General features: G+C 40.8%; 1 protein-coding gene across 1 annotated transcript in view; it reads left to right on the top strand.

Moving 5' to 3' along the window:
• CFAP58 (cilia and flagella associated protein 58) overlaps positions 1-23,496 on the top strand; it is a 100,478-nt gene that overhangs the window by 35,458 nt on the left and 41,524 nt on the right. Inside the window, exons 10-15 of the mRNA XM_004580225.4 lie at positions 5,000-5,161; positions 5,965-6,111; positions 14,269-14,409; positions 14,977-15,200; positions 18,868-18,979; positions 21,042-21,146. Of these exons, the coding sequence (XP_004580282.2) occupies positions 5,000-5,161; positions 5,965-6,111; positions 14,269-14,409; positions 14,977-15,200; positions 18,868-18,979; positions 21,042-21,146 (891 nt within the window). The remainder of the gene's footprint in view (positions 1-4,999; positions 5,162-5,964; positions 6,112-14,268; positions 14,410-14,976; positions 15,201-18,867; positions 18,980-21,041; positions 21,147-23,496) is intronic.

Genomic DNA, 23,496 nt, shown 5'->3' on the forward strand with positions numbered 1-23,496 from the left:
TCCCAGGCATTTTGTATGCCCCAAATAATTCTTTTGCAATGAATCCATACCTGTATTTTTGTTGTTTATTTGTTTTGTTTTATCTCGGCTCATTTGCTTAAATTAGTGTCAGGCAAAGCTCTTCCAGGCAGAGATTCCAGGAAGTGAATAAGAACATGCTGTTCAGTGCATGGAAAAAATCATGGAAAGACAAGTTGATTAAAAAAATTATTGCCCACTAGATAGAGGTCTCCCTAATGAAATGAAGCTCCTATTTCTCTGATATTGGAGTAGATTTCCCAGAAAGAGGCATCAGAGGGACACACACAAATTATAAGCTTTTTGGGTCATTTTAAGGAAGTCATTGCATTTCCTTATTTTTCCTCAGGACAAGATTTGATTCCTAGAAAAATCAATTTGATTTGTTCAGTATTAGTATTCTGTAATATGACATCATGCAACCTATCATAATAATCTGCTAATATTTATTAAGTGATTAAATTGCTATATACTAGATACTTTCACAGTGGCACGAATGTATATTTTCTCTCTTAAATCCTCAGAATAGCCCTCTTAGGTAGGTGTTGTTATATCTTGTTTTATAATATCACATAATGTGTTATAAAACAAGATAGAAACATAGAGATACTGCTCTAAATATAAGCAAGATAAGATAGGAAGAAAAATGGAGAAGACTGAAAATTTCACATGCCAGGATGCCCAGGTGCTGCTTATTTTCAGAGATTTTTGCGGTTTCATTAGGGAGGTGAAGGTATTGTCAGCGCTTAGACCGGTGACATGAAGTCAGGGGAACTTCCCAGGGAAGTTTATTGTACTGATATTTCATCAAATGTAAGTTAAAGGCTTCCAGAGTCAGTGACCTACTTCCTTGTCCTGCCTCCGGTCTCTATGGCATTTTGGCCATGCTGCAGTTTTCCAGCACGCGGTATTGATTTTTTTTTCTCACTTTATTTCTATTGGCAGGTTGTTTTAACACAGAAAGAAAAGGTAGGAGGAGGGTATAAACTGGGGCCGTGCCTGCATTCTGCACTGTAAGCATTTTCTGGGCTTCTCTGATGAAGCAGACGGATGAATGCGAGGCGCTCCAATTCGCTGGCTGTAATAAAACTTTCTATACTTGGATGCGATTTATCTCATGAATCGGTTTGAGGCACCTGAGAGTGTAATCAATCAATTAGGCTGCAGCCCCATGGGTATCGTTTTGAGTTCTGTGATGTACCCCCCGTTGAACAGGGGAGACTCGCTCTCGTGATGTTCCGCTGCTGCTTCAACAGACCCTGCCCTCTACATTTTGTGAATTTTTGGAATTTGAGCTTTTCCGGGACATTGGTTTGAATGATTCCTATCAAAATAAAAACTGAGTCCCAATCCTTGGAAATAAATTGTGTTGTAAATTACTCCCCCTAACAGGTCTTCAGGACTTCTTCTTTTCTCATTGCCATTTGACTTGAATTCCTTTGGTCTTCTCGGTGTCCTGATGGGATTCTGGAGCAGGCTTGTGCTTTCCTGCATTGCTGTGTGCAGAAAGATAGTCCACGCCCATTGGATGCCCACAGAAATGTCCTTGGTCACATCCTTTCTCCGGAGCATTATTCTGTCTGTGCACAGGATTATTCTGACTATAACATCTCTCAAAGTGATTGAGCAAGCCACTTGCTCAATGTGCTACTTGATATTCTGAATGCTGGTGATGCAGTTCAATGTAGTTGCAGTCTGTTTCTTTCATTGACCCCCACAGAGGGTGATGATTTGTCTGAAGAAAGGGACTGCATTTAGGTTTCATATTCATTCTAATTTGCACATGTTAATTACCACTGTAAATATCCTAAAAAGGCACTTGCTACTGATTTTTAAGAATTTTAAGGCTGTGGATACAAAAAATGATGGAAGAAAGAGGGGATTTCTTTTTATTTTAGATTCATTTTCGTGCCTCTTCTCTCAACTTCCTTGTCTTTAATATTGTCTAATTTTGTTTTTTTTTTCCAGACCCCAACCAGTCATCCAGGCCATTTATCACTGAATCTGTATATCTTCTCACATTGGCTCATTTTTGTTCCCACATCAAATAGATGACAGAAATAACTAATAATAGCAAAGCAACAGTAAAATCCCATAAATACTCTATATGTTTCTAATTTTTTAAATTAAAGAAGTGGAAGTAGATATTTCTTTTGGAAATGCATGCATCAATATTTGACTCAAGCTGGAAGCCGTTGGAAAAGTTGGAAGACACTGGCAGTTTAATGACTTTAGAATTGAGATCCTTCAAACTCTGAAGAATCAGATAATTTTGATGTTATATAAGCATGTGTGTGACAGAGTGAGAGCGAAAGACAGTGAGAAAGAGGTAGGTAGGTAAGAGAAAGAGAGAACAAGTATTATTTGTGCAGTTTGTAGTATTGAGAGAAATAATTGGTTTGACTCATGCTTTCCATAGGGATAATATGTAGTGATGTCATGCCCAGGAGAGATACTGGGGTCCCAGGTAAGTCGTTGGTTGGGATGCTGAAGACTAAGTAGAAAGATGCAAAATGATTTACATCTCTTATGAGCAGGTTCATCCTCAGAATCTGTTCATTATCCTGCCCGTCTTTGATTTTCCCTTAACACCCAGTGCATGTCTCAGTTACTGGTGTTGTCTACTATTCTACGTTAGAGTCACTTACCAGGAGCAAGCCCGAGTGTGGGGGAGGTCTTCTTGATATCACATGTGTTTGCACAGTGCCTGCCACATGTTCATTGAGGGGATGGATGGATGAGTGGGTTAGGGAATGAAACTGTAATCAAAAGGGCACTACCTCCACCTTATGAAACTGGCAGAAATCTTGATATTAAAATGAAATTAAAAAGATAGCTATTGGCCTACATCACTTAGCAATAGTTATGCAGAATTCTAAATGAAATTCTTACAGACCACATTCAACAGTACATTAAAAGAATCATCCAGTATGACCAAGGAGGGTTTGTTCTGAAGCTGTAAGGATTTCTATTAAGAAAACTATTGCTCATGGTGTGGAAATATAAAGTGTTACAGCCATTTTGGAAAGCAGTCTAGCAGAATATATTAAAGTGAGCAGTTGATATGCCTTTTGAGCCAGCGATTCCACTCCTGGGAATTCGTCCCACAGAAGTAGGAACACACGTGCAAGTACAAGCACACAAGAACTCATGCACAGAAAAATTTACTGCATCCAGGTTCAGAGTGGCAAAAATGCAAAAACCAAATTAATGCCCAGCATAGGGGAAGAGTTGAGTAGAGGAGGGCACACCCACTGTACAGTGTTACACAGCTCTTAAAGGGGATGAATTACAGCTATTTCAGATTATTTCCATAAGGTATTATTGAGTGATAAAAAGCAAACTGTATAAAAGTATACATAATAAGATACCGTTTGACTAAAAAGAAAACTAAAAAAGCAAAATGAAAAAATCATAAACAAAGGGAAAAAATCCTTGTATTGTATATTTACTTCTTGGGTAATTTAAATCCCTGTATATGTGTATTTACTTGTTGAGTAATTTTGTGGCTCTTACTTCTTTTGGATTCAGTTTCCTACTTGAGAAAATTGATAGAGTAACAATACATTTCTTGCAAGTTTCTTGTTAACGTTGAGTGAACTAATGCATATAAAATTACAGTACATTGAAAGCAGCTGATAAATATGAGCTATGTTTGTGGACCCAGATAGAGTATGCAGAATTCAAAGAAAGACTTGGCAAGTCATATGCTGGTTGTATTAGGTGTAGATGTAGGATGAAGGAAAAAAGAAGATCCAAGTAGCTAAAGAAATACATATTTCACATTTATAATTGGGCCTACGTGTAAAGACATGAAAACACTTTTAGAAGAAAAAATATATCCCACATCTATTACATCAGTTGAGCCAATAAAGAGTGGTACAAAATAATGTATGTTGAAAGGCACCCACCAACATTTAATACCGTCTCTTCTGAAATATCTGTAAGAAAACTTTGAAAAGCACTTGGTTTTAGTGATTTGAAAGACAAACACGTGCGCAACAGCCGTCACTAACGCTGATGGGGAAGCACCGGTACAGGGCTTTGTGTACTTGTGCAATATTGGTTCCACAAATAGGAGCCGGGGATTCTTGTTGTACTGTAACTTGAGAATACATTGCTCACAAGGAGGCCCCACACAAAGGCAGGGAACAGCATCAGCTTGACAAATATCTAAGAAGTCCTTTGCACCTTTAGGTGCGAGATACAGTATACCTTGTTAGAGGGACATCGCCCTCTGGATTCCTTCAGGGATAGTCCCTAGCTTCAGTTCTTTGTTGCTTGCTCTGTGTCATTCCTCTGATCTCCCCCCTACCTCCCAACTGAGAGGACCACTAAGGAGTTTTAGACCTCAGTTTTTCATACTGGCAAAAAGGAAGCAGTCATCCTGGCATCCTATCTTTCCTGGCTATGTTTTGTGCACAATGGAATGCATTTTTTATGAGGCCCTTGGTGTTCCCTTGATGGAGTGAAGCTGACATTGGCAAGACAGTGTTGTGATCATTATCAATGCTCAAAGGCCACTCTTTTTGAGGGCTAACTTTGTAATTCAACCTCTGTGGCTACACAGCTGAGTTATCTTTTACCTTTCTCTGTGCTCTGTGTTAAGATCTGCTTAAGACTGTGGCTTTTTTTTTTTTTTTTTTTTTTTTTTTTGGTGGCTGGGGTGGTCAGGAGAGGTTTTCATGATTGAAAGAATTTCTTCTCTCCCTTATGGCTGCCTTTTGTGATCACAAAATAAGTAAAGTAAGTGTGCTAAGTCTTCATACTTGAGCACAACTCTGCGCAGATAAAGTGTGTGTTTGGCCCTAATCAACTGCACTGCATTTCTGTGTTGCACTGCAGTGATTACAGCCACAGGCGGGTTTTCTGATTGCTAGCGTCTCTACTGCCTCCCTTAAATAAAAGATTCATTGGTCCCAAACCCATAAACACAGATGGACTATTTAACCATAATAAAATCCTTTTTTTTCTCCTGCAGGTTCTCATGAACATGGAAGACATCAAAATCCGTGAAATGCAGATCTTTGACTATCGGAAAAAAATAGCTGAATCGGAGACCAAATTAAAACAGCAACAGAACCTGTATGAAGCTGTGAGGTCAGACAGGAATCTGTATAGCAAAAATCTGGTTGAGGCCCAGGTAAAAAGCACATCTGTGCCTTTATATTTTGATGCCTCTCTGCCCTGGGTTTCAAACCATTTCACTTCTCTTAGTGGGAGCATTTCGACTAGACCAAAAAGAAATGTTCTGAAATTTACCTGGGAAGAGAAGATCAATCTTGGCAAAAACTATTAGGTTGTTTGCAATGGAAATGTGGAGATCCTATTCCTGTTTTTAATTGTTACTTGGCATTGCCATTCTGCTCAGTCCGATTTTTAAAGCTGCTAATAGCTACCATGCCTCACAGGGCAGCAGCACAAGCTCATTTAACTGTAAAGCTTTGCTGTGTCATCTTCTAGTTACACCATTTGCTGCATTTCTTCCTTTCCTAAGATGCGGAACACAAAGTGTGTGTGTATGTGTGTGATATTTGCCAGGTATGCTTTGTATCTACTTCATGAAAACATGTCTATTGAGAGTTGATGCTAGGAAGTATTTTGAGTTGAATGAGCATCTGTACGAAGGAACAGCCCAATCATAATGCTCAAGGGTCTACTGTTCTGAGGGAGCTTCCTTCAACAACTTTCACCCAGGTGCTGCACTTCCAAAGGGATGTTGATACCTGCTGAAATCCCCTCTCTGGGCCTGCAGAATGATGCTTTGTCTCTCTGCTCCCGATTGTATGTTTGCTTGTTGTTGCATGAAACTTTTCTGCCTTCAATATCATTAACTCTTCAGTGTCAGAGTTTTGTCCTCCCTTGGTTCACCCCCATCAGGTTCCTACTCCGCTAGACCTTGGTAGGGCTAAGAACTTACGCTTCTTCCTCCTTTTATCTTATTAGGATGAAATCACAGAAATGAAGAGAAAGTTAAAGATTATGACCCATCAGGTAGATCAGCTGAAGGAAGAAATCTCTGCCAAAGACTCAGCACTTGCAAAATTGAATCTGGAGCAGCAGCGGATAGAGAAAGAGAAGGAAACCTTGAAGGTACATACTTTACTGTGAAGCAGCAGGCCAGTGGTCCATTGATCTTTTCCCAAAGGCAGCAAGGGTCAGGGAGAACAGTCAAGGCTGCCTGTCTTCAACAGCTGGTTGACTCAAACCCCCCATACAAGACGCAAAGGTGGTGAGCTCTATCATCTCCATGTCAGGGTTCCGTATAGGTAAAACAGGGAGGCAGGTAGTAGAGATGCATTAATATTTAGTGCCTATCAGTATAAGATTGCCTAGGACATCTCCCTTGCCCAAAATGTCCTTGAACATTCAGACTCACTACCATGCCTTTGCCTTTTTTTCTTAATTTTTCTATCTCTATTGGAAAGTCAAATATACAGAGAGAAGGAGAGACAAAGACAAACATCTTCCATCCACTGGTCCACTACCTAAACGGCTGCAATGGCTGGAGCTGAGCTGATCTGAAGCCAGGATCCAAGAGCTCCCCCTGGGTCTCCCATGTGGATGTAGGGTTCCAAGGCCCTGGGCTGACCTCTACTGCCTTCCCAGGCAACATGTGGGGAGCTGGATGGGAAGTGGAGCATCTGGGACAGAAATCTGAGCCCATATGTGATCCTGATACATGCAAGGTGAGGACTTTAGCCAGTAGGCTGTTGTGCCTGGACCCATCCCTTTGCTTTTACAGCCCCAAATCAGCCCTTTTGCATGCATCTAACCTTACCAGGCTCCTCTCTAGGACTGATAAAGGGAATGCTTTGTCCCTCTGCCCCCAATCATTGTTTGTTGGTTGTGCATCGGAGACCTTTCTGTCTGCAATATCCTTCATTTCATGATGCTAAAATATTGGTCTCTCTTCCATTATGCTCAGTGAAATGAGTCAATCACAAAAGAACAAATACCATATATTCTTTCTAATATAAGGAAACCAACATGGAAAATGTAACTCCAGTAGTCCAATCCATATTGTTTTTTTTTGCATGCTTTTCTTTTATTATTATTATTATTTTTAATTAAATTTATTCATTAATTACATTGTGTTGTAATTACATAGAATCTGGGATTCTCCCCCCCCCATATTGTTTTTTGATTGTTTGTTTGCTTTTTTGGTTGTATCCCATGTGTTTTGATGTTTTTTATTTCAGTTTGGTTCATTCCAAATAATCTCTTTTCTCTAGTCGAATTCATCACAGGCTCATGAATTATACGATAGCATCATTTTTCCCAAGAGACTTCTGTGTTCCCTTTTTGTCACTCATGTTACTTGGGGCACTTTTTTTTTCATGGTACTGTAATTTGTTGTTGATGTTGTTGTTGTTGTTGTTGTGGCTGTTCTAACTCATACCAGTTGTTGACCTTGTTTCATGGCTTCTCATTTATAGTAATAGATGGAGTACTGGGGTCTATCACATACAGACGTGGGGGTATAACTGAACATGCATCCATGCATCCAGACAAAAGATGGAATCCCAATGAAACTGTTGGACATGTGTAGACAATGGATGTTGGACTGTCTGACATTGTCTGTACCAACAATGTCAGGGTACACTTAAATAAGAGACTGATAGAATTATGATTCCTTATGAAGGACTACACTATTGTAACAAAATAGGAAAATTTGATGAGGGGTGGAGTTTGGGGGGAATCCCAGCCTACACAAAATTTTACCTCACAATTCAAAATTCAAGAAGATATATATTTAAAAAAGTATTGGTCTGTCTTGATTCAGCTGTAATAGATTCCTATTTCACTGGACTTGGCTGGGCCTAGGAACTTTGTTTCTCTAGGACTTACCTCTGTTTCCATATGTCTTACCAATGCATATCTTTTTAAATTTGCTGATTCTTTTTGTGTCTACTAACATGCCATAAAGACTAGTAATACATGCCAAGTAAATAATACCATTTCAAACATCCTAACCAAATATGTTTTACTATATGCTTGTTTAAGCCCAATGTGTTCCCTTCCCTGTCCAATCCAATTGGCTGCCCAATCCAATAGGTTGTTTTTCCAATCCATTTGACCCCAAAATTTGAAAAGAGACTCTTAAGAGAATGATTCTACTTTTTAAAAAAAGATTTATTTATTTTTATTGGAAAGGCAGATTTACAGAGAAAGGAGAGACAGAGAGATATAGAGCTGTCTGCTTTCTAAGTGGGCTGCAGTGGTCAGTGCTGAGCTGATACAAGGCCAGGAGCTTCCTCCAGGTCTCCCACACAGGTGTAGAATCCCAAAGCTTCGGACCATCCTCTACTGTTTTCCCAGGCTGCAAGCAGGGAGCTGGGTCGTAAGCAAAGCAGCCAAGACACGAACCACCATCCATGTGGGATGCTGTGCTTGGAGGTGAAAGATTTAGTTAGTTAAGCCACTGTACTGGCTCCCTGATTCTACTTTTATTTTGAAAAAGGAGCTGCAGAATCCTCAGAGATGCCATGGGTTACTTGTAGGGCTTTTAACAACGCGAGGGACGGGACATGTGGTTTGTGTATATATTGACTTTCAAAGACAGTTCCTGTCTTGAAAATGTGTGTCATGCATTGTATGGGTTTAATGCCATGTTTCCTTGATTCTAAGATGGTGTAGATTAAAACATGTACTCTCAATTTAATAATGGGTTTGTCAACTTAAATGAAAGGTTTTCAAGGAAATAGAATTGCTCCATTCAATTAACTTAAGGCACATTTGGCTTGATAAAGATTGCACTATAACAAAAGCATCTTTATACAAGAAATATGGTAATTGATACATTTACCTGTCTGAGATTTTTTCACCCCCTCACTCCATTTATGAAGGAAAAAGAGGAAGAGACTCTGCACTGAAGTCTACTTTTATAAAAAGAAAACAGATTTTTTTCCCTAAAGTTTAAAAATATTCTGGAATTCGCCCTTCTTTTCCTTGTTTGAACACAGAGTTTTATAGATAGCAGTTTGTTCCACCCCAGGGCCCATCATGGGATGGAGTTTATCTATCATTGAATGAATCACAAGCATCTTATTGTAAACATTGTGGGTCTCATGGGCCGTGAAAGCAAAAGTGTGGTGTAATCTATTTGGTGCATCCTCTTTCTCTCTTTAAAGGATGATGTTGGTTCTCATCTTACTTGCTCAAGTAAGACTCTTGTCAAAAGGTTATTATCCTACAAATGAGGCCCAAGAAGAAACAACTACCTTATACACAACCCTGCCTTAGAATAACCAGTCCCCTATAAAAAACATTTTTTTTTGCCAATTCCTTAGAGTTTGACTTTAGTTAATATTTGTATCAGTTATGTTTTTCATTATTATGCATCTACATATGTAGCACTAAAGAAGTGTTCTAATGAAATAAACAGTGATAAGATTTTGTTATTTGCTCCTTGGGCTAGCCACGTTTTGGCATGGTGGATAAATAAAAATGCTTTTGCTCTGGAGAGTCTGCTCCAAATGGGGAATCCTAGGTTTGGGTGCTTTGGGGTCAGAAAGGATAGGAGGATGATTGCTTTAGACTTCCCAAAGAACTAAGCTGCTGCTTCTCCCAGAGTCTTCTGTTAAGGCAAGCATGAGGGAGAGAAAGCATGTCTGGTGGATTCATTGTTTGAGGTTATCCAATGGTGCTCCATCTGGATAATTTTGAACTATCATTAAATATGTTTGACATTCTTCAGCAAAATATGACAGCTCAAATGTTGAGTTTTAGCTGTGACTTTTCAGCCTAGGAATTTGAATCACATTCTACCAGGTCTCTGCATTTCATGCATCTGAATTTTGCAAGCCAAAGCCCTTGAAGAATGGGTGAATTTGCTTTAAGAGGCATTTATCGTGTGTGTGTGCACGCGCGCGCGCGTGTGTGTGTGTGTGTGTGCGCGCGCACGTGAATTCTACAAAGATGTAAGGCTACATAATCAGTTCTGGAAAGGCAATTTGTAGGCAACTTGGAAGACCACACGTTGCCTTTTGACAGGAGAACCTGACTCACTACTTTTCCAAGCTGATAGACAAACTGTTGTCCTAGTAGGTCACTCCCATTCTAACTCAGTCTCCTCAGCATGATTATCTTGCTCTTTTCCTGTTTTCCTTTCTGTTTTCAGCCTCTGCTGACTCCTTGGAAGTCTAGACATTGTCAGTCTATAATGCTTATGATAGAATATCAATAATTCTCTGTAGACATTGCTGCCTTTGCCCATTCTGTCCCAGTCTTGTTTCATCAGCACGGGAGGGCCCATTTCTGCCTTCCAGTCCTAACAAGCCCTTGATTCTGTCTCATCACTTCCCAATCATCCCATACCCATCTGACAGCCCTTTGATTCTAGGTGAATAATTCAGCAACAAATCCTTTCTGTCCAGAAGTCAGCACTACATTAGGGACTAGTTTCAGGGCATCACATCATCTTACTTAGCAGATTCTGTAGTTTGACATGTTTGGGAGCTGTCTTCCATGAGACAGACAGACAGACACACACACACACACACACACACACACACACACACAGCCTATTTTTTTTCATGGTTAGAGGACTATTTGTTTTGCTAGATATAAACAGATGGCTTTATGAAACTCGGTGAATGTTGGAATCAGGTATGAATGGTTGAGACTCCCACAAATATGACTCTTGACGCATGATTTATACCCACAGCCAAATTAGATGATCTGTAGTGCATAAACACTTAGTGAAGATTGTGAGATTCTGGGGGCAAGGACTGAGAGGTAAGTCCTGCCACTTCATTACAGTTTCATTCCGCTAGTAACACTTCAATGAGTGCAGAAACCTCATGCCCCACCCAGGACATTGTTTAATGGGCCTTTGGGTGCACAGCAATTGTTGCCATCCTTCTCAGGGGAGACAGCTCAGATTTACAACTGCAAAACACATTAGATTCAAGGTATTTCATAGTTGTTAACATTTGCTGCAATGTCTAATGCCACATCTTGTTTACAGCCCATAAATTTATGACATAAGGAGACCACTCAGAATTCTGATATATTTTGAAAAAAGTACCCAGCAATGCCAAACGCACGAATGGTTTTACATTTCAGGCAGATACTTTTACACACCACTGATTGCATTTTAATATAACAGGGATTTCATTTTGTTCTGCTGATGGATTCTGATCAGCTCTTGGCACTGAGGAACAGGGAAGTGAATGTTGCAAAGCTGGGAAAATAAAAGTTTTATTAAGGAAAGTGGGAGCCAAACAAATATTTCATTATTGTTGTTGCTGTCATCTTGCATGATTTTAGGAGCAGAAAGGCTAATTCTTTGCTCTTTCCTAACAGACAAACCCCAAATGGTGAATACTAGGCCAGATCATTTCTTCTTTTTTTAAAATTATTTCTTTTAAAAATATTTATTTTACTTGAAAGAGTTAGAGAAAGAGAGAAAGAAAAAGAGAGAAGGAGAGCGCTCTTTCATCCACTGGTTCACCCCACAAATGGTCACAATGGCCAATGCTTGGCCAGTGCAAAGCCTGGAACCAAGAGCAGGGGCTTTCCCAGGCCCTTATCAGGGAGCTGGGTTGGAAGTGGAACAGCAGGATCTTGAACCTGCACTCATATGGGATGCTGGTGCTGCAAGCAGAGGATTAGTTTGCAAAGTCATTGTGCTGGCCCCACCAGATTTCTTCTACTTGCATATTTCCTTTTGCTTGTCCCTTGACCAAAACATATTTCATGAATGAACAGACACATTTTCTTAAAAGAAGCCCTTGATTTATTAATCACTGGCAGCATTTTATTTGTGGCATCACATGTTTATTTCCAGAGGGACAGAATCTTCTGCTGTTTGGATATGTTTGAGGTTGGAATTAATGACTGTTGGTTTTCATGGGTTGAAGGGAAATCTTGATTAGACTTGGGTTGGTTCATAGGTTCTTGCAAATATTGGGTTTTATAAACATAGGGTTTTCTGTCATCTTGGCAATCTTTCTGAGTGGACAGGGTCCTAAAGGGGAAAAAAAAACCAGTATTGCTCTCTTATAACTTGATTAGCAAGCCATTGACAAGTTGGAACCTTAATATGATCTTCTCTCCCTTATTATTGTGTCAGCTTAGGTGATGATACCACTTGTCCCTCTGGGCAGAGCATGAGAACTCTCAAACATAGTCTTAACCTCCATACAGATGTCCCTGTCATTCCTCATGGCACATTCAATCTAGCACATGGCACACAAGGTTTTGTTCAGCCGTGTCTGGCTGTTTCTAAGCCTGACCTGTTTTGATTTGGCCTACCTCACACTTCCATCCAGCTGTACTAGATGCTTTACTGTCCAGTGAACACACCAAGTACTTTATCATCTGCATGCCCTTGTTCACACAAGCCCGGTGGCTCCCTGCCCTTCCCCAGTACCTGCTCCTCCATTTTGGCAAGATCTGTCAACTGCCAAAGGTCTATATGGTTCTTGCCTAGGCAGAAGTAGAAAGGAAGTCCTTTTTGTGTGTATCTGTGTCCTGTTGCACACAAGTAGACAACAATTGCTCACCCCATCATTGGTCATTGTTGTCATCTCCAGCAGATGGTAAGTCCTCACAGTCTTACTTATGGCTTGTATTTCATTTGGGATTTTTATGTGGTGACAATAGAGGGTGCACAACTTTTGCTATCAAAAGATATGAATTGGAATCTTATTTTTTAATTATTTATTTTTTATTGGAGAGACAGAGAAGAAAAGACAGAGAGGAGAGAGAGACAGAGAAGCAGATCCTCCATCAACTGATTCACTCCCAATTGGACATAATGATTCTGTATTTTGATGACAGGAATTTTCCTTTTGAAACTGACCAGTGTACACCACCTTTTCCTCTTCCTTCCTACAATTTCTGTGTGACCTCAAGGAACAGACTTGGGTCTGAGCTCTCTGAGACAGCTTTCCTGTTTCCCCCAGTGCAGTGGTGATTTTTCCGTTGAACTCTTGTGACAACAATTTACAGTCTGTTTGGTAACAAAGATACTGAAAAAATTCTTGCCCGGACTCACTAGTCTTTGCATGTCTTAACTTTGTTTCTGGACTGGAAGTATTTGAAGAGTAGAGTCTATACAGAAGATCCTAAATTTATACTGGTTCAATTTAGGATTTTTATAAACATTTATTTTTATTGGAAAATCAGATCTACAGAGAGTAGAGACAGAAAAATCTCCTGTCTGCCAATTCACTCCCCAAATGGTCACAATGGCCAGAGCTGATCTGATTTGAAGCCAGGAGCCAGGAACTTCTTTCATGTCTCCCACACAGGTACAGGGTCCAAGGCTTTGTGCTATTTTCAGCTGCCTTCCCAAGCCACAAGCAGAGAGCTGGATGGGAAGTGGAGCAGCTGGGACATGAACTGGAACCCATATTGGATCCTGGTGCATGCAAGATGGGGACTTTAGCCACTAAGCTACCATGCTGGGCCCCTATATATATATATTAAATGTATTATATATATATATTTAATTTTATGATGGTACCAAGGTGATTTTTTTTTAGCAGAAACTATACTTTAATGTTTATTGAATGTACATTAATGGTAAGTACCTACACAACCACTATGTTTTCACTTTCACTGCAGTGTTTAGTAAATTACATGAACTGATCAATGCTATGTTAGGAAATAGGCACTGTGTTAGGTGGGTTTTTAGTGGTAAGCTAATGTAAATGATCTGAATATGTTCAGGGTAGGCTAGGCTAGGCTTTAGTCTTCAGTAGGTTATGGGTGTTAAATGTATTTTTGACTTACAGCATTTTCAGCTTGAGGTTTGTAAGTTGAGGGTTCATTTGCATGTTTTTTATACTATGACATCTCTTAGTTACATTTAACTAATTAAATTTTAAATCTTTATAGTTAATGCATTAGAGGTAGTGTTGGAACCATTATAGAAGCTGGCTCATACTAAGAATCTCTCTGTCCTGACCCTCACACTCTATGTTCTCTTGGTGTTTAGCTGGGAAGAGATAAAATTCTGCTGAATACTAATATAGCCCCTGTTAGATAAACACAGAAAATGATAGAAATCCCTCAAGGGCACAACTCAGAATAAACACGATCACTGTAACGCACATTTCTTCACGGGCTGTGTGTGTGTGTTTAGCTTGCTTTTCTTGTGAGAGTGAGCAAGCCATGTTAAATGAAACCTCAGTGAAAAATAGAAAAAGCGGAAGCATACATCTAAATCTGGGCCCTGTAGTCCTGGTTTTTGCTGCGATCGAGTGAAATTTGTCTGTATCCCTCACTCTTTGTCAGGCTGAGCTGCAGAAGCTGAGACAACAAGCTCTGGAGACCAAACAATTCATTGAAAAGCAAGAAGGTGAAGAGAGGAAGCTCTTGCGGATCATTGCTGAGGCTGATGGGGAGCGGTTGAGACAGAAGAAGGAATTAGATCAGGTAGATGCTCGGTCCTGTGGACAGAGGCAGACACACACATTTGATTCCACGCTGTGGATCCACCGGCCTCTGTAAGCACTGCTATCGAACCCTGATGGAAAACAGTACAGACAGCCATTGTGCATTGATTAGCTATGAAATAATTCACCTGTTCACCTTGGGTGTATGAATCCTTCCTTTGTGTCCATCACTTCTACAGGGACTTGGCACATGTTGGGCAGCAAAACTCTGAGATCTCTTGTTTTCAGGGAGCTTGTGTTCTGTTATAATGTCTTACATATTGTTGCCTTGAATAATAACCAAATTTGGGAGATGGGAATTCAGTTACATGATGTGTGGGTTAGACACTTAAATGCTGCTGGGGACCTTTCAGGGAGAAGTTGGCCAGCACCAGAAGAAAGAAGCAATGGAAACTGACAGCAGCTAGCCTGCCATAAAATTACTCCAATTTAAAACAAGAAATAATGGGCTAGAAAACAAACAGGCAAGCAAAACAGCACACTCATGGGCCAAGGATTATTACATGCCTGCACTATGATTATTAGCATGGATATTTGTTGTGTCTAGGTCATCAGTGAGAGAGATATCCTGGGGTCTCAGCTTGTTCGGCGCAATGACGAATTAGCATTGCTCTATGAGAAGATCAAGATTCAGCAGTCGGTCCTGAATAAAGGAGAGAGCCAGTATAGCCAGCGGGTGGAAGACATGAGGATCCTCAAGCTGGAGATCAACAACCTTCGCAGGGAAAAGGGCATTCTTGCTGGCACTGTGGCCAACGTTGACAAGCTCAGGTAAACTAAACAGTAGGCCTACCAGGCTGATAGGGCAAAGATGTCTGGAACTCTTAAAATGGTTGCAAGAATTGGGAGTTGGTTCTTTAATGAAGAATTACAGTGTGGGCAATGAAGGGAAATTGTGATCAAAGCAAGTGAGAGTGGATTTTAAGAAGCTGACTCCTGCTTTCCAGGAGAGGCCACCAAGGGTCCAGGAGCTTACATAGGGACTGCACATCAATTGATTGATTCTTCTCCATAGTTTTGATACTTTGGGAGTCTGCTTTAAAAACGATTTTTTTCTAGGTCTCTTGTGTATTTGTAATTGTTCCTGACCAGTTAACAAATGTTACTATGTGGACTACTTGAGAGATGTGACAGTTGAGAAATACTATTGACCTGACCAACTAAGGCAGGTTAAGCCAAGCCTGCTCAGTTGCTAAGCATTGAGAGATGTTGCTTTAGGGTGTGTTCTGGTATGGTGCCAGAACCTACTTTCTCATATGACTACCAGTGGGTGTGGGACCCATTGTGTTGAATAACTATCAATCTTCTCATTGGGGGGGGCAATGTCATTGGTTTGATCAGCTGATGTTAGATTCATTGCATTTGATTCCTCTTCCCCACAGAGGACTCTTGTAATCCTGTTAACCCTTCTGACTCCTCACAAAATGACATCATTTCCCATGCCTCCTGGTCATGGAAAGTCTTTACCCACTTATTCAAAATTATTTTACATATTAAAATTAGCAAATCATGGGAATGACTCTTCAAATAAAATCTATTGTTCCGGGGCCCGGCACAGTGGGCTAGCAGTTAAAGTCCTTGTTTTGAATGTGCCGGGATCCCATATGGGCGCTGGTTCTAATCCCAGCAGCTCCACTTCCCATCCAGCTCCCTGCTTGTGGCCTGGGAAAGCAGTTGAGGACGGCCCAATGCTTTGGGACCCTACACCTGTGTGGGAGACCTGGAGGAGGTTGCTGACTCCTGGCACAGCATGGGCCATTGCGGTCACTTGGGGAGTGAATCATCGGATGGAAGATCTTCCTCTCTGTCTCTCCTCCTCTGTGTATATCTGACTTTGTAATAAAAATAAATAAATCTTTCAAAAAAAATCTATTGTTCCTAAGTTTGTCACAAAAATGAACTACAGGCAAAAGCAAAAACATTTTTTAAAAAAGATTTATTCTGGATTTTAAAAAAGAAACTTCAATCACATCACAAACTCATTTTTTTTTCCAGAAAAAATTTCCTCCAATGAGCTCTTTCAAATTTGTTTAGTAAGGCAGCATGCAAAAGAGGGAACATCAGTATTTAAATTTAATACTGGTAACATTCACACATCATTAGCTTGGAATTATTAACAGGCTGAAAAGAGGTGGAAAATTTAATTCCATCACAATTAGAAAATCTGTTTCTTTAGAAGGTGGCCAAATTTTATAGCACACTCTTTATTTAACTTCTACAGCTTTCCCTTCACCTTAGTATGCCTTCTTCTTTAAATCTTGCCTTACCTGAGCTCTACTTCCCCAGTGGTAAAGCATCATGGTTTTTTTTAATTTTTAAAAAATAAATATCTATTTATTTTTGTTGCAAAGTCAGATATACACAGAGGAAGAGAGACAGAGAGGAAGATCTGCTGTCCGATGATTCACTCCCCAGGTGACCGCAACGGCCTGTGCTGCGCCAATCTTAAGCCAGGAGCCAGGAGCTTCTTCCAGGTCCCCCACGTGGGTGCAGGGTTCCAAGGCTTTGGGGCATCCTCAACTGCTTTCCCAGGCCACAAGCAGGGAGCTGGATGGAAATGGTGCTGCCGGGATTAGAACTGGAGTTCATATGGGATCCCGGCGCATTCAGGGGAGGACTTGAACCACTAGGCCAGCATCATGATAGTTTGTATAGGTGTTTCGAGGAACCCAGTGAGGATGTCTGGTCGTTTCTAGGTAGTTATCTTTGTTCCTGATAGATTTGAAGGTGAACAGGATCCTTGACCACCTTGGGCTAAGGGAAGAGCTTGCATCAATTGGTGAGATTAGCAGACAGTTTTGGATGCCTAGATGCAGTGAATATATTCAGGGGCATCAAAATCCAATCAATATTTCTTTTATTTTTTTGAATAGTTGTATTTAGTTGTATTGCAGATGTAATGACCCCAATGTATTATATAAAAACAAGTGGGAAATGCAAAACAATTGTAAAGAAGGGACTAGAAAGTCACTCAGAACTTTACTAACGAGAGGCACTGTGACTGACATTTGGAGACAAATGGATTTGTTCTAAGGAGCTATTAGGTGATATTCAACGCTGTCTCTGAACTTATCAGCCATGAGTTATTTTTATTTCATCACCAAGGAGTAAATTTTACCCATTTCTAGTCAGTGTTGCTAGTTTGTTGATAATATGCTTTTGTTTTTCTTCCAATGGGAAGAAAACTTGAGAAGAAATGAGAGGTAAGCCAGCACGAGTTCCATTCTTAGCCTTGCTGCTTACCAGCCATGTGACGTTGGGCAAATCCCTGAACATCTCTGCGCTTTGGATTTATAGCTACAATTAAACATGAAAGCTTATTGTGCCTAGTGCAGAGTCTGGTACAAAGTTAGTTGTTAAAATACAGCAGCTAACATTTTTGCCCTCCTCTTCTGATGACACTAGAGAATCAGAAGTGCTGAAAATATGCTTTTAATTCTGAGCAGCTTGTTCTGAGCTCCCTGTTGAGTGAACATCATGCGGTTAATTCTAATGGTTTGCCTTACTAATGAGGGGAAGTGGTATTATTGGTTTAAATGAAGCAATTAAGTAAAAGACATAGCTTAGTCTTGGTAATCTGCACGCCCACAGTAGACGAGAACAGATAATGATATCCTTAATGCCCACGTCAATGCAGTGTTTGCCTCTTCCCCACTTCCCAACAAGGGTTTTCTCTCAGTAGGTTGACAGCCAACTTACTAGATACTGAAGATGGTTGTAGCACATTAGCCACCAACTAGAGGTTCCTGGAGATTGTAGATGTATTTTCCAGCCAGGGCTGGTTCTTCAGAACTTTCCTGGCCATCTGTGTGGCTGTGGCACAGAAGATGAAATAATGCTCACAGGTCCCAGCACAGTGTTTCTCAATACTGGCTGCAAATTCCCAGTCCTGTCCTCCTTGCGAGGCCAGGCCCCAAATTTGACCTTTTAGAGCAGATTCCCACTAGGGCCTGGGCCTGGGCTGGGAGATGGTTTCAAAGCCTTCCAGTAGATTCTTCTGGATTCAGTGGGAGTGGAGGTACCATGCCTAATTGGTGTTAGTAATCCCCTGAGCTGTAATAACTTACAGTGAGGTGCCACGGGAGGAGGTGGGGGGTACTATGCACTTACTCTTACATTGGACACAGAAACATAAAAGAGTGTATTAAGACTTTCAGAAATTCCCTCGCCTCCCTTTTATTTTCATGTCATTTTGTGTGTCTTGAGTATCTGGAATTGGGACTCTGAAGGCCTGGCACATTTTGGTGGTTTAAAGCTAAGGCTACTCCTGAGCTCGGAAAGAAGTAACAAGCTATGTCTTGCGCAGATTTGGGGGAGTGGTGGTGTCAGTGTTCACAAAAGCCTCCTTAAGTCCATCTTGTTAACATACAACTGTTTAAAAATAGGACATCCAAATGGCTACAGAATTTCTTCGCCGAACAAAGTTCGTCTTTTCTAGGCGGGAGCTTTTCCATATGCAGAAAGAATTTTTGAAGGAGAGGACACGGTGCCGGGCCCTCGAGGAGGAGCTGCAGAACCCCATGAACGTGCACAGATGGAGGAAACTTGAGGTAATGTCTGGCAGAGTGTGTCCCTGTCCCTGGATCTTCTCCCTACCCATCATGTGGGGCCCCAGATTGCGAGGCACAGTAAGAATTGTGGTTTGATGTAATTCATTTAGATTTTTGTCTTGAACATTTTGGGCAGGCTCCTTTTTATACCCAAGGAAGAAGGCAGTAAAAGCTATCAAGTAGCATCACCAACTGACGTTTATTTTTCTTTTTTAGCTAATTTTTGGTCGACCAATTATCATGTGGCTGGCTGCCGATTAGGTTTGGATTAATTGCCTTTAGCAATATTGGCTGCCAGCATCTTCATCCTCTTTTCTTTTTTTCCTGTAAGTTCTTTAAAACTGAGGTTTATTTTTGTTCATGGATTGAATCCAGGATTGAGGGTCACATTGAGTGATGACTTTCTTGCTGGCCAAGTTCCAAGGTGGCACAGGAGGTCACATAGCAAGAGTTGGGGAGAGCCCTCACCAGGTTTTAGCTGTGCTTGTGGTATAAGCCCATCCCTTTCTCTTATGATCCAGGGACCCAGTCAAAGTCTTGTTGGTAAGGGATGGATTATCAGCTTCCCACTTTATGACTTCCTGACAGACATCACCAGCAGCACTACAAATAGTTGCTAAACACACGCTGTGGTTATTCAAGGAGAAGCACGGCCATTGCCTTTAGTTGTACCTGGCAAGGGGGTTGGGGGCAGCAGAGACGCTTTCACTTAAATGAGCAGTTAGGATGCTGGGAGATGGAAAGGGCAGGGTGAGATGGAAAATCAGTCAAGTAGACTGGTCTTCATTTTTATTGTTGCCTCTTAATGAAGAGAATACTAAGGATAATGCGTTACAAATTGTTATGTAAACATGAAGCCTGAGTTTTAACAACATCCAGGCCTGCCAAGTGGATGTGTGCCAAATCTAGTCTTAATATATAGACCTCAGCTGGCATTGCCTGCCATCTCTTAAACAAAGTCAGAGTCAATGAAATATGCTTTCTTTTTTCTCTCTTGGCCTCCTATTTATTTCTCTTCAAATGCCAAGAGTAGTATGGGTTACTAACCCAACAGTAATATGGATGTGTCTGGGGAAGTGGGGTTGAAGATTTTAAATGCATTTACCATCACATTAGTTTATTCCATGTGTTTTCAAGCAGATCTTCAGTTTCCACTCCATGTCAGTTTCTATAAAAAAAATTAGAAAATGGAGACTGGGAGGTGGTTGAAAATATTTAGCTAGTGGATTAATTCAAAATGCCAGTGCTGTTGAAAGTGAAGCTTTGGCTCAATATCTGGAGGCCAAGTTGTCAATTTATAAGCACAGCTCTTGTTTGAATTGTGCACAGACAACAACTGAAGGGGCATCAGAAGTTTATATCTTGATTACTCCATGTGAGTGCTGAACTCCACGGCCATGCTCTCCTGTCAATTAGCAGCAGAAGCCTGCGACCATGTCTTAGAAGCCTTCCCCGTTATAAACTGTAATGAATCTCCTTGGTGATGATTACCAAAGGAGAATCCCAAGGCTTGGTGGATTAGGAAAACTTTTATTTCCCCCATAGAAACAGGAGACAACAGGGATAGCTTTAGAGCATAGTAATGACAAGCCACAGTCATTGCAGACAGATACATCTGGGCCCCCATCCAGGCCTGACCCTTGCTAGACTGGGCAAATGACTTCACTGAGCCTTGGTTGTCTAATCTGTAAAAGTAGAAGACTAATACTATTTCACAGGGCTGTTGTAAATTAAAATATGTTCCTGTGTAAAAAGCACTCATTACAGTGTCTGCATGGTGGTGAAGAATACTTTATCATACACAATCACACACTCCCTTTTGAACCATAGGCTAACTAAAACCATAGGTAAGATATTGGGAAGATCATAGTATGCTTTTATTTATTTTTGGGGGAGTAGCAGATATTTATGGCTATCTCATTTTACCATTCTATTTTTTGTTCTGACTCTGTATTGGGTCTGTAGATTTGCAATGCATTTTAATAAAAACAATAATTACTGTCTGTAAAGACCTCGATGCCTTGAGGCTGATGTCTCTGTTGCCTATTGTTCTCCTTGGCAGGCCAGTGACCCCAGTACCTTTGAGCTGATACAGAAAATTCACACCCTGCAGAAGCATCTCATCAGCAAGACTGAAGAGGTGGTTGAGAAAGAGCTGCTGCTGCAGGTAGCATTTTTGTTTTCTGTCCTCACTGAAGAGCCAGGTTTTGCCAGCACTGTGGTCTCCGGGTCAATGCTGTTAGAATTACTTGGCAGCACTGCAGGCCCCAAAGGTAGCTGTAGATGGCAACAGTGACACATACATAGAGAACAAATGCAGCCTGATGAGTCAGTCTTTTATGCTGCAATCGCTGATGTTTCAAGAATCCTGGAAGAGGAAGCTCAGGGTTAGGCTTAACAACGAGTGAGCATCACCCCCGCCCACTTCTGTACAATTTTGTCAGATTTTAAAAAAAATACTGTCTTTTTTGTATCTTCATCTAATATAAAAATGCTGTGATCTTGATTTTGAAAATAAGCTCCCACAAAATGATCTGTCCACATGAAGATCTATGTGAGTGAAATGGAGAGATTTGTTTCTGAGGATTTTAGGCAGCAAGTTATTTTATTCTGGAGCAATTAGGCCTGCTCTCTGCAAGTGCTTGTTGTTGTCACCGTTCATCATGTCCTCTTCCTCTTCCATCATTGCCATCATTATTACCATTATCACAATCACCACTGTCTTCCTGCTGGCTTTACCTTGTCATGGGGTATGAGTATTCTCATCCTCAAATGACAGAGGGGGGGCGTTGGAGCTTGAGATTGCAGTGTAGATAATGATGTCTGCTCAAGTGTTGGAGGGTCTACGGTGGGTTCTGTCTCTGCTGACTTAGAGCAGTGTGAGTTGAAGTTCCCTGCACCAGAGGCACTTCATCTGTATTCTGGGACTGTAATAGAATCTGTGAAAAAAGATGTGAGGATCAAAAGAGTTCAACACGATGCTTGCTTTGTCATCCGCTGTCTGATAAATGCTAGAAATTTTCATGTTGTTCATGTTCATTCTGATTCCAAACCCCTGGGTTAGCATTAGTAGGAGGAAATGAGAAAAGGACAGTCTTCCTCCTGTTTTACCTTCCACTTTAAAGATGTCTTTTCCCTGCAGTTGGATGTGTGGTCAATGCTGTTCCTAAACATCACCACACTGAGTGGCCCACAGGAATTTTCTCCTCTGGTAGATAAGCATGGTAGTTGAGAAGCAGTCTTTGAACCCAGAAAGGTCTGGTCTTGAATTGGTTCCAACTCCATGACTTGAGGAGAATCACAGAAATTTCCCAAACTTCCCATCTGCAAAATGGGAGTAATAATATTCCTTTTTCATTGTGGATGGAGGATGTTCCATTTAGAAAGCATAGTTAGTGCACAGGTGCTGGGAGCTGATGGTGCAGAGTCTGAGCTGTGACCCTGTTCCTGCTTTCAACCCAGGCATTGGGCTCCAGAGCCCACACTACCTTGTCTTTTCTGTTACCATAGTACTTCATTTCTTCACCTGAAAGAGTTTTACAGAGAGAGAGAAAGAGAGAGCTCTTGCATCTGCTGGTTCACTCCCCAAATGGTTTCAATGGCCAGAGCTGAGCCAATCTGAAGCCAAGAGCCTGGTCATCACGGCCTCTTTCAGATCTCCCACATGAATGGAAGGGGTCCAAGCATTTGAGACATCTTCTATTGCTTTCTATGGTGCATTAGCATGGAGCTGGATTGAAAGTGGAGCAGCTGGGATATTAATTGATGCCCATAGGGGATGCCAGCATTGCAACGGGTAGCTTAACATTTTTTCAAAGGTTTATTTTATTTTTATTGGCAAGTCAGATATACAGAGAGGAAGATCTTCCATCCATTGAGTCACTCCAAAAGCAGACACAATGCCTGGAGCTGAGCTGATCCAAAGCCAGGAGCCCAGAGCCTCTTCCAGGTATTCCATGTGGATCAGGGTCCCTAGGCTTTGGGCTAATTGGCACCTCTATGGGATGTAGACACCTGAAGGCAAAGGATTAGCCTGTTGAGCCATGACACAGGCCCCCAAATATCTCTTTAGTTCTTTCCCACAGGTGGCAACATACAGTATTTTTCATCTAGTTTAAAATGCTTCTGATTTTCTGAATTATTTTTCTTTGAGAGTAAAACTTTTTAAAAAATCTGTAATTTCCCCTATGATCTGTGAAAAAAATGTATTTTTAAGTTCCCAAATACAGATGCATTTGAGTTATATTTTATTTATGACTTTCTTACTCATTTGCACCGTGGCATGTATCATTTGGATTCTTGGGAATTTGTTGAGACTTACAGTGCGGCCAATTAAGCAGTCAGTTTTGAAAATGTCCTTGCAGTATTTGATAAAGAAAACACTCTAAATGTCCAACATTTTCTACTTTTTTCATTATATCCACATTGCTAACTACATTGTCTGTACTTCCCCTTTTTGGTCTGCCTGACAATCAGTCAAAAAAAATTAGGGATTTTAAAATTTCTTTTGTAGTTTT

Source organism: Ochotona princeps, chromosome 13 (assembly GCF_030435755.1).
Source record: "Ochotona princeps isolate mOchPri1 chromosome 13, mOchPri1.hap1, whole genome shotgun sequence".
Classification (NCBI taxonomy): Eukaryota; Metazoa; Chordata; class Mammalia; order Lagomorpha; family Ochotonidae; genus Ochotona; species Ochotona princeps.